Genomic DNA, 15637 nt, shown 5'->3' with positions numbered 1-15637 from the left:
TGCAATTTCTTTCGTGTTCACAACGCAACCTCACATGGCATGTGTAAACCCATCTGCGATTTCAATGCGATTTGGGTGCAATTTCAGCGCGATATCTACCGTGATCTCTGCAATTTTTTTATCAAATCTGTTTTCTTTTTGTTTGGAATCCGCGGTTTTTGCAAAAGTTACGGGTTTTTTTGTGGAAAACGTCGCAAAGCTACACTAAGATTAGAGTATGCTCGAATGCTCGAACTTCCGACCGTATCGCACTACGATTGCAGCCAAATGACATCATCTCCAAGTCAAGACAGAACAAAAAAGAACAGAGAAAGTGCTGCTTGATACCATTCACGTGAATGCTCATAAGTCAGGCTTTCCCAACCATTGCGTTTCAAGTAAGGAAGAACCACAAGACATGACTAGAGGCTTGACTTTGAGAGTGAAAAGATTAACTGTTAGGAGTAAGGGAAAAATTCATAAAGTCAGCTGAGAAACGGTAACGTTTAGTCTTGACTACGATCCGAAGATCATTTTGCAATAACAACCACTTACGATCGCGGTAAGGATGGCAACAGCTGAACCCCCCACCCCACTCCCGTCATGTCAGTGTTGAGTCCAACCATTCCTACTGGGTAACATTCAGACAATTCTAAATAGTGTAAGTATAGTTTAGTATTCTTTTTAATTTGGTTCGCATATGTTCTGCCAAATCGAGGCCGGAAAAAGTGGAAGAGGTATAAAGTTATTTAAGTGTGAAATAAGTACTACGGCGATCAAGGGCCCTAATGAACTTACACGGGACTGATAGCTCTACCTTTCGAATAATATCCCAACAGAACTGAGCTGAACTGAATAACTTTATTTTAGCACGATAAATCAATCAGCAGGGCTGGTAGGGTCGTGTATTTAAACAAATAATTACAAATAATACTGTAAAAACACTAAAATATATTCACAATCCATAAAATCTGTATCTATGTAATTTTCAACTTCACGCAAATCTAAACTAAATTCGATTTAAAACATGCACAAACACGTGAAATCAAATTTGACAAATTTATTTTGGTGGCGCAGTCTCCGGTATCCGAAAATCCTGGGCCCAGTTGTTCAAAGCCCGATTAAGCTAATCCTGGGTTAACGTGAACTTTGATTCGAGTATATTTACTAATCCATAAGGATTCGTCCAAAAGATTTTTGTCCCTATGTCTTGCTTTAAATCATTATTAATGAGCTAGATGAAAACCTCGGTTAACTTTTCATCGTGGATTACGGTTAATCGGCTTTCGAACAACCCGACCCTGTTCAATATGCTTTTGGATCAGTGCTTTTAGGCCAAGACAATGAAAGTTCCTTAAGTCTTGGTTGCCCACCCGTTAAAGGTGGAAGTTTCATGAGCAATATCACAAAAACACTGATTTCTCTTATCGCAAAAGACAGTTGCCAAACTTCATGTAAAAAGTGAAATGGTTAGCGACAAAGGGATATGTAGGTGTGACAGTTCTGGTCTATATCAAAAATTTTGTAAGATAATTTATCTAAAGTAATCTTAAACAGGACTTGGCTTTAGGATACACTTTACTAAAGTACAGTACAACTAAAAAAAACTTCCCCAGAAGGACAATAGCGATCATTTGGCAGTGTAAAGTTATCAGTGCAAATCTTTATCATGGTTATCAAGAGCTAATGATAGACAAATTGTTTTGCCATAGTAACCACGAAAACAAAACAAAGAACGACTCACTATTTCGTAGTCATCAGTTCGTCGTCGATCCTCGTTTTACTAGCTTCCTCGAATTCTCATCGAGAACAAATTTGTGTAAATTGCGAATTCATTGCGCTTAAAATGAGCATTGAAATGATTCTGTCCTGTTCACTCTGTAAAGCACACTTTTTCTTTGTTTGTCTTCAAACAGGTAGCTTTGACAGGTTTAACAAGTCATTGACAATGCGATCACCTTGTAGTTGCCAAGGTAACTGCTCTCCATCATGTTCATAAGCAGGTCGTTGATTTGAGCGACCTGTTCATCTCAGACACTTTCTTGGAGATCACGAAACCGCCTCGTTTTCACCCGAGAGGCTTTCGCCCAGTGATTGGTTAACGAGACGTCATATCACTGTTCTGACTGACCATCCCACGAGGCGTGGCAAGCTTTGCTGAGAACATGAACTGTTTCATGTACGAATTTAGCGATCAATAACTCAGTTTTTGAAGTGGGAGTGCCAGTAGAGTACTTAAAAAGGATGACAAGAAATTTTCAGCTCTGATTTGGCTTTGTTTCGCATCTTACAGTCTCTGAAGAAAATATAACCGAGGAAATTAAACCCTTGGAACTTTATAATGAGGAATGCGCATATAGAAAACCTTTCAGGTAAGTCCCTGGCGAGATGTATAGAAGTTTGTTGAAATGAGATGGAATTTTCTAGATAATTTCCTCGATTATTTCTTTCCTTCAGTTGATATAAAAAGCATTTTCCTTATTTCAACGTCTGTTGAACATCTCTGTCGTTATCAGTAATTTTCGCTGTGAATCAGTCTGACTTAACGATTAACGAGTCACTGAAATAACTTAACTAGCATAAATCTCCATTCTATCGCTGGTGAGAAAGCTAAATTTACCGTTCTGTTTTATCACTGAATTTTGAATCTTTTCTATTTATTTTATGATTTTGCCTCACAAAATGTATTAATGTTTAACTTGATTGCATTAGTTTTTTTAGGACAAAACATGAACAGGAAGGCTTTGGATGACAGTGAAAAAGAAAATGACACCAAAGCCCGGGCGCAGACCTAGCACCCATGACTTTGAAAACACATATTTTGTGGGTAGATGAAAATGGGAAGGAATGGCTCGCTTCTTTCTTGGAAAGAGAACTGACATGTTTTGTGGATACTGAAACAAGGACATAAAAGCAGAAGTACACGAATTACTTCCGCTAGTCATTGACATTCTGAGAAGGAAAAGTAGTCTAAAGGCAGAGCCCCTATTCACATGTATGAACAACAACAGCCATAAAACGGCACTATCAATAACATTCAGTCGAGGTAAGTCTGAAAACTGAACTGAAAGCGTAAAGCGCAGATTACACGCGTAATAACATATTGTTATCTAAGAGTTAAAAGATAAACTTACTATTTGCAAACTGCCATCCTAGAGGGAAAGTAAAGTTTACATATTGCTCACAAGCCCAGCGTAGAATATGGAAGGTAGTTATTCGCGCAGTTATCAGTTAACGTCTCCCTTCTTCCTTTAGTAACTTCTTCGTAACTAGTCAACAAGTACACAGCTACGCAGCCTGGCATGTCTGTAATTACAGACTGCATTGCTTTGCATACAACCATTTAATTCTTTTGGAAGTTGCTTTAAATAAAAGTCCAAATCCGGGGTTCAAATAAGTCATTTATTCTTAAGCCCTCTTTATACCAGTTATACATATTTTTTTTTCACATGAGGTATCATTTATCTAGAATACGTTTTATAGTTAAACTAGAACCCTGGACCCAGTTCTTATATAGTACCTGGGATTAGTGTGATTTAACCCGATTTCCCTCTTCAGTCTCGACTCAGAATTTTCTTTAACTTTAGCTTAAAGTTAGCTTTTAAGAACACTTTTATGTAGCAAGATGAAAACTTCAGTTAATTTTAAATCATGCATTAGGATTAATCGCCCTTCGAACTACCGGGCCCTGTGAGTAATCTAATCCTCAAATGCCTCTTTATTCTTACTTCCTGGGGTTAATTTCATAGCAAATCAGTTGAATGGAATATCACGAACTTTCGTCCCTTACAGTACTTTAATTTTTACTTTTTCGCAGTTGATAAAATTTAATGCAGCAGAATCTTCCTTGTTGGTGCTTAGCATGGTTAAATAATCCATGCGATACCAATAAGACTCAATAGACTCTTTTTTTTTCTTTTTTTCCCTTTCACTTCAGGTAACAACCTTTCATAAATGTGCGACATAAAGGACAGTAATATCAACTGACAGACGGGTGATGCGACGACCAAACTGGAATCCGACTGCAAACACTTACCCAGCGACAAAACCATGACATAGGCTTTGAGTGACTGATTTAGTCCTTACAAAAACTTGACTTGACAGTAAACGACTGATTCAAAGACAAAACGACAACTGCAGATGGTTAACACACGGCTAGCGCTGACGAAACAGTACAGGTTAACATGGAAACTGAGGAAACGCAGATACGTATTATACTATAAATGTAGTCACTATATCTTGTATCCCCCAAAGGTTGTCTTCCGTGACTAACGATGTCCTTTAAAGTTGCTTTTTTTTTTTTTGCAATTGTGACGTCACAAACTTGCGTATGCCGTGTAATGAATGTTTTTTCTTTGTAACCATAACACATTCACAAACACGTTTGTCCTCTTTAATGTTTGCTATGCAGTTTGCAATTGAGTTGTCGCAGTGTGTTGTTGTGGCTTATTAAACAAAAGTGTGTACTGTATAAATGTTTACGCCTAATGTTTGTTAGTATTGAGAACATGTGTGTTCTGTATGAGCATTTAGCTCCCAGGTTGTGGTTTGTAATTGCGTCGTTACGAACTTATGTGTGCTGTAAATGTTTGTGCTGTATCAATGCCAGTGTATTTGTATATATGTCGTCAAAAAACTGTGTGTATAAACGTTTTTCTTTTGGTTTGCAATTGTGTTTTCCCAAATATGTGCGTACTTAGCAACGTTTGCTGGTTTTTGCATTTGTGTCGTCAAAAAATTGTGTGTGTTGTTAAAATTATTAAACGTGTTTACCGTATTTACTCGAATAAGCGCCTCCCCCGAATAAGCGCCGCCCTCGATTAAGCGCCGCACACGGAGCTAAATGGTTAATAAGCGCCGCCCTCGAATAAGCGCCGCAGCTCTGGTGCGGCGCTTATTCGAGTATTTCCATAACATGATAAAAATACACTGTAATCGCTGCAATGCGGTTCTAAGCCAGCAATGGGAATTTATTTTCATCAATAGTAATGTTTTTCAGTTCGAAGTGAGTATATCTTGATGCTCTTTCATTCAGCTCTCTCTTCAAAATTTTCGCGTTCTTCAGGTCTTGCGTCAAGGCTGTAAATTTCGCCGGTACAACAAGCCCAACCTCCCTCTTTCTCTTCCCTGTCACTGTTGCAGTAAGGAGATTGTCAGCGTTTGCTTGTAAGAAGAAGGTCAGCAAACGCGATAGCTCGATCGGTACATGGCCAGCAAGAGTATTTTCAGAGTCTGGTCGTTCATGTGTCACGTACACGCCGATTGCGTTAGTGTCGTATTCTTTGGCTTCGGCCCTTTTATCTTCTTCACAGTGTAATACTTGGTTGATTTCCGGTTTCCACGACTGTTTATACACATGGTGTCCTCTGATGACTGTCTCGAAAGATACTCTGTAATACATCTTGTATTGAACTGGCGAGGCTCTTGCCATTTTTACAATGTTTCTTAGGGTGAAATATTATTCTGCTAAGCGCCCAAATCGGACACTGCAAAGCACCAGAGAAACCCTGTTGACATCGTTTTTAAAATCCAACCAACCACGGCAAGCCACATACGTCCAGGAAATTTGACCCATGACTGTTAAAATATTAACTTACCACACACCGAATGGTATTTGACTGTCGAGCGTGCTTGGTGGAGAGAATGTCAGACACGAATACGGAGGCAATTTCCCACAAGGGGAAAACTTTGAAGAAATACAATCTATCATTCAAGAAAGAAGTCATTGCTTATGCTGAAATTAATGGTAATCGACCTGCTTCCAGGCGATTCTCAGTTGATGAAAGGAGAATACGGGAATGGCGAGCTACCAAGAGTAATATCGAAGGTCTGCTTGGGACGACCACCAAAGCAAAGCAAAGAAGCAGACTAGGTGGAGGTGGGAGAAAACCTTTAAGCGCAAAACTTGAAGACGTCATGCTAGAATGGATAGAAAGTAGGCGTTCTCGAGGGTTAAGAGTGTCATGTAAGCTCATAATGAAGAAAGCAGAGATAACGCATCGCGATATGACGGAAAACAACCTTGTGGACGGCGGTGACTTCAAAGCTTCCAGAGGATGGCTATGCAGATTTATGAAGCGAAACGGGTTGTCACTGAGAAGAAAAACCTCCATCGCCCAGCAAGATCCAGAAAGAATGGTAGCTAAACTTGTATCGTATGTAATCCAGGTTAGAAGGCTACAAGAGAAATACAAGTACAGACCTTCTGACATAATAGCAATGGATGAAACCCCAGTTTGGTGTGATATGATTTCGGAAACAACTGTTGACACAGCAGGAAAGAAAACTATTACTCTGAAATCGACCGGTCACGAGAAATCACGAGTATCGGTTTGTCTAGCCGCAAAGGCTGACGGAACTAAACTGAAACCTATGGTGGTTTTTAAGGGGGGGGGGGGGGGGGGGGAAGCGAGAAGTTGCGGCTTTGAAACAAGAATTTCAAAATCGCGCAGTTGTTGCAACTTCTGCGAACGGATGGATGGATGCTGAGCTAACCCAAGTCTGGGTTGACTCTGTTGTTGGAGCATTTGCATTTAATCGAAGGCTGTTAGCCTGGGATTCCTACGAATGTCACATGGAGGACAAAATCACCGAGTCATTGAATTCTAAGAAAGTTGACCGTGTAATTGTGCCTGGTGGCTGCACAAAGTACATCCAGGCACCAGATGTCAGTTGGAATAAGCCTTTCAAGGCAGCGTGTACCGAAAAATACGATGAATGGCTGGGAACTGTGGGAATTTACGAAGAAACGGCTGCTGGAAACTTGAAGACTCCACCGAGGAGGGCCATTCTACAGTGGATTCTTGATGCATGGGCCGAGCTACCAACAGAGGTCATCAAGCATTCTTTCCGAAGCTGTGCTTTAAACCTCCCTGTTGACGGTTCATGCGACGATGTTATTCATTGTTTCAAAGACGGCCAGCCATGTAGCACTGGAAAAGCTATGCTTCGCTCACAGCTTGAGATCTTGAATGAGCCAGCCAATGCCAATCCTTTTGAGACTACAGATTCTGATGTAGAGGAAGCGTACCCACCCCCGTTGGAGCTTCTAGACTCTGACGAAGAGGGGAATAGTCTCTCTCCTCCGCAGAGGTTCAATGGGGCGTTATTTGTATCCGCTGAACGAAGTGAGTGCAGGCGCAAAAGCTGAGAGGGTTGACTTGGCGGCGAACCTCTGCCAGAAGCATGTCGTTTTCTTGTACATCCTTGTCGTTTTCTTGTACATTGATAGATTTCTCGGTCATCTCTAAATTTGACAGTTTCATTCTTGGCGGAAGTCAGCATTTACTTTGTCTCTACAGTTTGCGGTCGTTAATTTTAAGGTGAGATTTCACAATTTCTAGGAAAAAGCAAACCCCCCTTGAAACCCGTGGAGAGTGGACTTAGTACATTTCGCTTCGTGAAAGTCAACAATAGTCACGAACAAATAATTGCTTTTTTCTGGGCTCGAAAGGCCTTTTAGCCTTTTATAACCTTATTTTAAAGACAGTTGTTTCATCACAGTACATAACAAGCTTCCCGTGAGAACTACATGCTAATTAAATCACCGAAAGATCATTATAACTTCTTCCGATTAAACTTGTTTACAAGATAAAAATATCAAGTTTGGTCGTTTCGGAGTACAGAAAAAAAGATACGCTTTAATTAAAACATTAAGCTTACTTGCTCTAGTCTCTTTTAAGACCGAATCGACAGTTTTTGTTTGGTCTCAGCTGGCAGACGTTTCCTCAATAAATCATTTCTTTGCATGCACTCTTTTATCTCCACACGATCGCCGCTCGTGTAACTTGAATTTCATTCTTGTAGTGATGATTCAAGGCATCACAGCAAAATAAAAGCGTTTTCTAAACAGTCATCATGAGATAAACAAACTTTCCCCGATTTCTAAGCATGTTTTCTAAGTTTTCGTGAGTAAATCTCCCACATCGCGCAACATGACAATTTCACAAACACCCGCCATTTTCATGACATAAGTACGCACACCACCCTAGTTACAAAATGACTCCCCCGGATCGCAGCCATATTGGGCGTGGTTTCTGGCAGAGGCTTCCATGGAATTTTACGCCTGCACTCCCTTTTCTCAGCGGAGCCTCTGCGGAGGAGAGAGGGGAATAGTGACATCGAAGTCGATTGAAGATACCGGGTATCAGTAGATTCAGAAGAAAACGTCGGATAACGACGTGACTACAGGACGTTTAAGTTTGTTGTGTTAGTAAAACTGCTTGAGGGCAACTGAACTACTTTTAAATGCACAGACTAAGATAAAGTGCATCCTGTCTTAGATCTTGTGAACTTTAAGCAACAGTCAGGACATTCACTTGATGTCGGAAATGAAGTAAATTAATTTCTACAATCAAAATGTTTTGTCTTTGTGGTATGAGCCTTTTAAATAAGCGCCGCCCTCGAATAAGCGCCGCCCTCGAATAAGCGCCGCAGAGACACGAAAAATTAAATAAGCGCCGCGGCGCTTATTCGAGTAAATACGGTAATTTGCTAAACGTGTGCTAGATGTCCGTTCTCTAGACATGTTTGATGCAGACGTTTATGTACTAGTTGTGTTGTCGTAACCATGTGTGCTGTTTAACTATCTGGTTTGCAGTTGTGTCGTTACAAACATGAATACCCCTTACAAATGTCTGTGGTTTGGTTACAAAATGGTGTATGTGTGCTGTATAAATGTTTGTTTGGTTTGTAATTCTGTCGTGATAGAAGAAATGTTTGTTTGGTTTAAAATTCTGCCACCACAAATTGTGAGTCCTATGCAAATGTTTGTTTAATTTGTAGTTGTGTATCTTGGGTAAATGTTTGTTTGGTTTATAATTCTGTCGTCACAAACATGAGTTCTGTGTAAACGTTTGGTAAATTTGTATTTGTGCAGTCAAAAACGTTTGTGTTCCGCATTAATGTTTGGTTTGCAATTCGGGACTGAAATAAATGTTGTTTGTTTTGTTAATAATTTCCATCATGGACTTGTTTCCAGAGCAAATGTTTTCTTAATTTGTGGTTGTGTCGTCACAATTAAGTGTCTTGTGTAAGTGTTTATTTAGTAATATAATTCTGTCGTCACAAACCGTCAGTCCTGTCCAAACGTTTTCTCAATTTGTGTTTGTGTCGTCACAATTAAGTGTCCTGTGTAAGTGTTTGTTTGGTAATATAATTCTGTCATCACAAACCGTGTGTCCTGTGTAAACGTTTCCTTTGATTTGTAGTTGTGTCGACACAATTAAGTGTCCTGTGTAAGTGTTAAGTGTTTGTTTGGTTTATAACTCTGTCGTCACAAACCGTGTGTCCTGTGTAAACGTTTCCTTGATTTGTGGCTGTATTGTCACAATCAAGTGTCCTGTGTAAGTGTTAAGTGTTTGTTTGGTTTATAACTCTGTCGTCACAAACCGTGTGTCCTGTGTAAACGTTTCCTTGATTTGTGGCTGTTTCGTCACAATCAAGTGTCCTGTGTAAGTGTTTGTTTGGTTTATAATTCTTTCGTCTCAAACCGTGTGTCCTAGCTGTGCAAACATTTTCATAATGTGGTTGTGTCGTCACAAACATTTCTGTCCTATGTAAACGTTTTCTTTTAATTTTTGGTTGTGTCGTTACAAACATGTGTCCTGTGTTAGTATGTGATGACACTACATGTGTGGCCTGTGCAAGTGTTTGTTTAACTAATTTGTGGTTATGTCGTCACAAACATGTGTCCTTTGTTAGTTTGTCATGACAAAACATGTGTGTCCTGTGCAAGTGTTTGTTTAACTAATTTGTGGTTGTGTCGTCACAAACACGTGTCCTGTGTTAGTTTGTCATGCCAACCATGTGTGTCCGGTGTGTCCTGTGCAAGTGTTTGTTTAACTAATTTGTGGTTGTGTCGACACAAACATGTGTTCTGTGTTAGTTTGTCACGACAAAACATGTGTGTCCTGTGCAAGTGTTTGTTTAACTAATTTGTGGCTGTGTCGTCACAAACATGTGTTCTGTGTTAGTTTGTCATGCCAACCATGTGTGTCCTGTGCAAGTGTTTGTTTAACTTATTTGTGGTTGTGTCGTCACAAACGTGTGTTCTGTCTTAGTTTGTCACGCCAACCATGTGTGTCCTGTGCAAGTGTTTGTTTAACTAATTTGTGGTTGTGTCGTCACAAACATGTGTCCAGTGTTAGTTTGTCATGGCAAAACATGTGTGTCCCGTGCAAGTGTTTGTTTTACTAATTTGTGGTTGTGTCGTCACAAACATGTGTTCTGTGTTAGTTTGTCATGGCAACCATGTGTGTCCTGTGCAAGTGTTTGTTTAACTAAATTGTGGTTGTGTCGTCACAAACATGTGCTCTGTGTTAGTTTGTCATGCCAACCATGTGTGTCCTTTGCAAGTGTTTGTTTAACTAATTTGTGGTTGTGTCGTCACAAACATGTGTCCAGTGTTAGTTTGTCATGGCAAAACATGTGTGTCCCGTGCAAGTGTTTGTTTTACTAATTTGTGGTTGTGTCATCACAAACATGTGTTCTGTGTTAGTTTGTCATGGCAACCATGTGTGTCCTGTGCAAGTGTTTGTTTAACTAAATTGTGGTTGTGTCGTCACAAACATGTGCTCTGTGTTAGTTTGTCATGCCAACCATGTGTGTCCTTTGCAAGTGTTTGTTTAACTAATTTGTGGTTGTGTCGTCACAAACATGTGTCCAGTGTTAGTTTGTCATGGCAAAACATGTGTGTCCCGTGCAAGTGTTTGTTTTACTAATTTGTGGTTGTGTCGTCACAAACATGTGTTCTGTGTTAGTTTGTCATGGCAACCATGTGTGTCCTGAGCAAGTGTTTGTTTAACTAATTTGTGGTTGTGTCGTCACAAACAAATGTCCAGTGTTAGTTTGTCATGACAAAACATGTGTGTCCAGTGCAAGTGTTTGTTTAACTAATTTTTGGTTGTGTTTCCACAAAGATGTGTCTTGTGTTAGTTTATCATGACAAAACATGTGTGTCCTTTGCAGGTGTTTGTTTAACTAATTTTTGGTTGTGTCGCCACCACAAACATGTGTCCAGTGTTAGTCTGTCATGACAAAACATGTGTGTCCTGTGCAAGTGTTTGTTTAACTAATTTGTGGTTGTGTCTTCACAAACATGTGTTCTGTGTTAGTTTGTCATGCCAACCATGTGTGTCCTGTGCAAGTGTTTGTTTAACTAATTTGTGGTTGTGTCGTCACAAACATGTGTCCAGTGTTAGTTTGTCATGACAAAACATGTGTGTCCTGTGCAAGTTTTTGTTTAACTAATTTGTGGTTGTGTCGTCACAAACATGTGTCCAGTGTTAGTTTGTCATGACAAAACATGTGTGTCCTGTGCAAGTGTTTGTTTAACTTATTTGTGGTTGTGTCGTCACAAACATGTGTTCTGTGTTAGTTTGTCATGACAAAACATGTGTGGCCTGTGCAAGTCTTTGTTTAACTATGTGTTCTGTATAAGTTCTGTTTGGCTTGTGATTCCGCCCTGATAACAGTTATAAATGTTTGTTTGGTTTGTAAATCTGTCATGACTCAAATAAATGTCTGTTTTGTTTGTTAATAATTGTTTTCATAGACGTGTGTCCTGTACAAATGCCCCGTTACCCGTCTTCGTTATATCGGAGTCTCACTGTAGTTGTGTCGTTAGAAACCTGTGTGTCTTGTAAAAACGTCTGTTTGGTTTAGACTTATGCCATCAAACATGCGTGTGCTGTATAATGCTTGTTTGGTATGTAATTGTGTTTTCAGTACGTTCATGTTCTGTATGTTCTTGTTTGTTTCATTTGTAGTTGCGTGTGTGCCTGTAACTGTGTCGTCACAAGATTTTGTGTGCTCAGTATAAATGTTTGCGGTTTGTTATGTACCTTATTCGTACTAATTTTCGCGAGGCTTTAATTTCGCGATTTGTAAAAAATCGCGAAATTAAAGACTCGCTAAAATTAGGATACGCGAAAATTAAACACGCGAAATTTAATACACTTCTATAATTGCTTTAATCAATGATTAACTGCGTTTTAGCTACATGGTAATTGTCAAGAATCTATTTATCTTCTACTTCAGCACTTTCTTCATCCGAATCACTCATTTCTTCTTCTTGTACATGTAGCTCTTTCAAAACATCTTTCGTGCAGTCATCGAACTGTGTGGCATAGGTATTTAAAATCATATTTTTACAATTGACTTTTATTTCAAAGTACAATATTGCAGTAGCATTTGATTGATTTGCAGTATTTGTTTGATTTGTCTGATTATCAATGCTATTTCTATTACGTAATTGCAAATCATGATTGTAAATCAATCGTTATTTAAGTGACCATTCAATAAAAAACAGTTTTCTTAGTCTGTCTTTTGTCAATTTTCGCGAAATTAAATGCCCTAATTTTATCATTTTTTGCAAAATCGCCAAAATTAATGCTCGCGAAATATTCGTGTCCCAAATTCGCGAAATTAAGTGCCCGCGAAAATTAGTACGAATATGGTAATTCTGTTGTCCTAAAAATGTGTGGTTGCATAAATGTCTGTTTAATTCGTAATTGTGTTGTTTGTTTATTTGTGTGTTTTAATCATTAATTATGACGTCGTAATTGTGTTTTAAAGCTTGCACGCGCGATATAACTGGTTTGTACTTGTGTTGTGAAACGGTTTTGTGTTTGATTTGTAATTTTGTTGTGCAACGTAAACGACCAATAATGATGTTAAATGGTTTGCAGTTGCGCTGTGACAAACATTTGTCTCCTATGAATCAAAGTTTTATTGGCTTGTCAAGTCCTGGACAAGGGGTAGAAAATTTCTTTAAGGGGATGGGCTCACTGCGAACGATGAATATTGCATTCATGACATTGTAAAACCGTGTGCCAAAACATTAATGTTGAACACAATTTCGTGGTGAACACGTCGCGCATTCTAAATGACCTAATTGAAAACTGTAGTTCAGTCTTGGCCTTAAATCTTGGATTAAAATCGCTTTCATTAGCATATTAAGGACGGTGCCTACTATTGTTACTGCGCATACGTTCTGCGCATCTTGAGATACTCGGGTTTCCTATCGGTGTTGCCTGCTAATACAGGAATATTTTGCGCGTTTTAAAACTATGCGGAGAAAGCAGAACTTAGCAAACGCTTTTGGTATCTCGAAAGAAAATTGGGGGTAACCATGCATTTTTCAGAGATAATTAAGCTTCAATTTAGGAAAAAAATCCCATACATTGCTTCATATTTTGGCGTTTTTTAGAGATATCATTGCTTAATGATCTCTGAAAAATGCGTGGTTACCCCCAATTTTCGTTTTGGATTCCAATAGGCCTTCCTAAGATCTGCTTTTCCCGCATAGTCATAAACCGCACAAAAATACTTCGATATTAGTAGGCACCGTCCTTAATGTTGGCCGATTCAAACTATGTTTTAAACAGTAGACATCATCTACTTTACCTACGCCTTCCCTTTCCTGTTGCATTTAGTTGCCTTTGTAAGCTTGTAATTTTTTGTTCGGAAAAACGTGTGATAAAAATGGGTGAGGTTTGTAATTGGATCGTCTTAGCGTATTACATTCAAATGATCACTCTTAAGATTTTATCCAAGCAGGATAACAACCGGCATCTAAGGAACGTACCCCTTAACAGTTTCCAAGTGATCGGTCATGCATAATGTTTCATCCACAGACTTAAAAGCTAGAACTTTCTTGTACAGTATGACAAAAAAATACGAGGATGTTCTCTTGAGTATAAAAACCACCACCACCGGGAAGTACTTCTTAGCAGTTTTCAATTGAATGGTGAATCATTCGTGGGATTTCATCTATAGATTGAATAAATAAATAAATAAATAAATAAATAAATAAATAAATAAATAAATAAATAAATAAATAAATAAATTAATTAATTAATTAATTAATAAAAAAGAGGCATGGTTTGACTTAATATTAACTCTGGGAGTGAATAGACTATTGGCCAATCTTAATACATGATGTAACAAATTCATTTCTTGCTGTGTGCGTATTTTCCTTGTAGAGGTCTATATAGATCTTGACTTTCTTAACTTATTGACTATTTATGACCAATTCCTTTGTAGGTTTTAAAAAAAGAAGATTTCCTCTCAAGGTTCTTCGCTGGATATCCCTATCTCCACGATTTTTTATATTATAATACCATGTAAACTAGAATTGTAACTGATGTATGGTGCCAAGCAACTTGTTGTTATGGATTAAGCAACTTTGTAAATAACGCCATGCGTGTAAATGTAAAATTAATACAAAGAGACTTGTACCAGTATTTAACGAAACGTTTTCATAAGGAAACTTGTCATGGTGCATTGTTTTCTTTTGCACTGGAGGTAGAGAACAATTGCAAAATTCTACTGTAGCTCAAATGTGATTATTGAACGCAAATGCCTTATTATTATTATTATTATTATTATTATTATTATTATTATTATTTATAAAAAAAAAACAGAATACTGACTGAGAAAACCTGCCATCCAGTAACTAAGGAATAGATGTTTAAGTTGATGGTCCAGGTCAATCCTTTCTGTCTTTCTAGGGGTTATTTTAATACCTGAATTTAATTCTTAATCTGAGGATAACGCAGATGATTTCAATCATTAAGTGGAGTTATTGTTTCTTTAAAATCAATACAGTAGTAAAGAACCCCTCAAGTTTAAATTTGAACTCTTAAAAAAGTAACTGCCCCGACAGGAGATAACTCCACTTCATAACCTCTAAAAAATCATGTGTCTCCTGAGTTTCTGGTGGCTTTTAAATGAAAGTAAGATTGATCCTACAACCACTATAGTATCAACTCCCTGTTTATCCTCCTCTTTGTTGTTCTCAACTAAATTAAACATAACGTTGCTCACTGATAGATTGATAGATCACATTGTGCATTGTGTCTACTGTGTCTTACGAAAGGTTTGTGTGTGGTATTTTCAAAAATCGTGTCATTTTCAGACTTACTTAAGAGTCAGAAGATTGCATGATTGTTCATTATAAAGGGTTTTTTGGTAAGACTTGTGTTAGTTCCTCCTCGCCTTTTTTATTTCTCTCCATTGTGCGCTACATCCCGTCTTCCATACACACAATGCAAAGACACGACTTGACTACGTGTAACAAACTGAAATGTAATGCATTGCACCGAGGTGCAAGATAAGTTTTACAAAACTCTCTCGCCAGCTGTCAGGAATATTAACATTTGGTTGGTGTTCTGCTAGTAACAAAGGACTAAGACTCGAAACGCGACAAGGTTAATTCACAGCTCTTGAACTTGAAAATAAACACGTTGCTCCTATATACTTGTATACTTTCCAACCAATATTTAGAAAGAGAAGCCCTTATCCATTTGAAACAAATTCAAGCGCGTGGATAATGACCCCCCCCTAGCATGCAATTTTTTCCACATGCCCCCCCCCCCCAAGCAGAAACTATTTTTTTCTGATGACCCCCCCCCCCCCCTCCCGCCCAACCAGAAACAAATCATACTCCTAACTTTAACAAAACGCTTATGTACTGTTTATATCAAAGATAAACGTAATTGTTACTGTGATTTCTTTACAGTACTATTAACAAGTTACCGTTCTCTACTTAGGTAAAGATTTCTCTTGTTTAAAAAAACGTTTTATAGATAGCAACACGTTTACGGCAACGACAAACCCTAAATTTCCATTTAGATTCTCAAAGAAACTATAAAAA

At 38.4% G+C, this 15637-nt stretch overlaps 1 protein-coding gene across 4 annotated transcripts in view; it reads left to right on the top strand.

Annotated features, from left to right (window-relative positions):
- Positions 1-15637, top strand: part of LOC146481677 (uncharacterized) — a 31613-nt gene that overhangs the window by 9912 nt on the left and 6064 nt on the right. Inside the window, exons 2-5 of one of the 4 annotated variants that reach the window (XM_085107726.1) lie at positions 1896-1952; positions 2273-2351; positions 2701-3025; positions 14026-14514. The exons of 1 other annotated variant lie outside the window; for it this stretch is intronic. In XM_085107726.1, the coding sequence (XP_084963852.1) occupies positions 1896-1952; positions 2273-2351; positions 2701-2731 (167 nt within the window). In that variant the 3' untranslated portion in view covers positions 2732-3025; positions 14026-14514. Of the gene's footprint in view, positions 1-1895; positions 1953-2272; positions 2352-2691; positions 3026-14025; positions 14515-15637 lie in introns of those variants that run through there. 2 more of the 4 variants (XM_085107725.1, XM_085107727.1) reach the window with 2 other exon arrangements.

The sequence above is a fragment of the Pavona decussata genome, unplaced genomic scaffold (genome assembly GCF_977016875.1).
Source record: "Pavona decussata unplaced genomic scaffold, jaPavDecu1.1 SCAFFOLD_48, whole genome shotgun sequence".
Classification (NCBI taxonomy): Eukaryota; Metazoa; Cnidaria; class Anthozoa; order Scleractinia; family Agariciidae; genus Pavona; species Pavona decussata.
The sequence above is the reverse complement of the archived record's forward strand: the minus strand, read 5'-3'. Positions and strand labels throughout refer to the sequence as shown.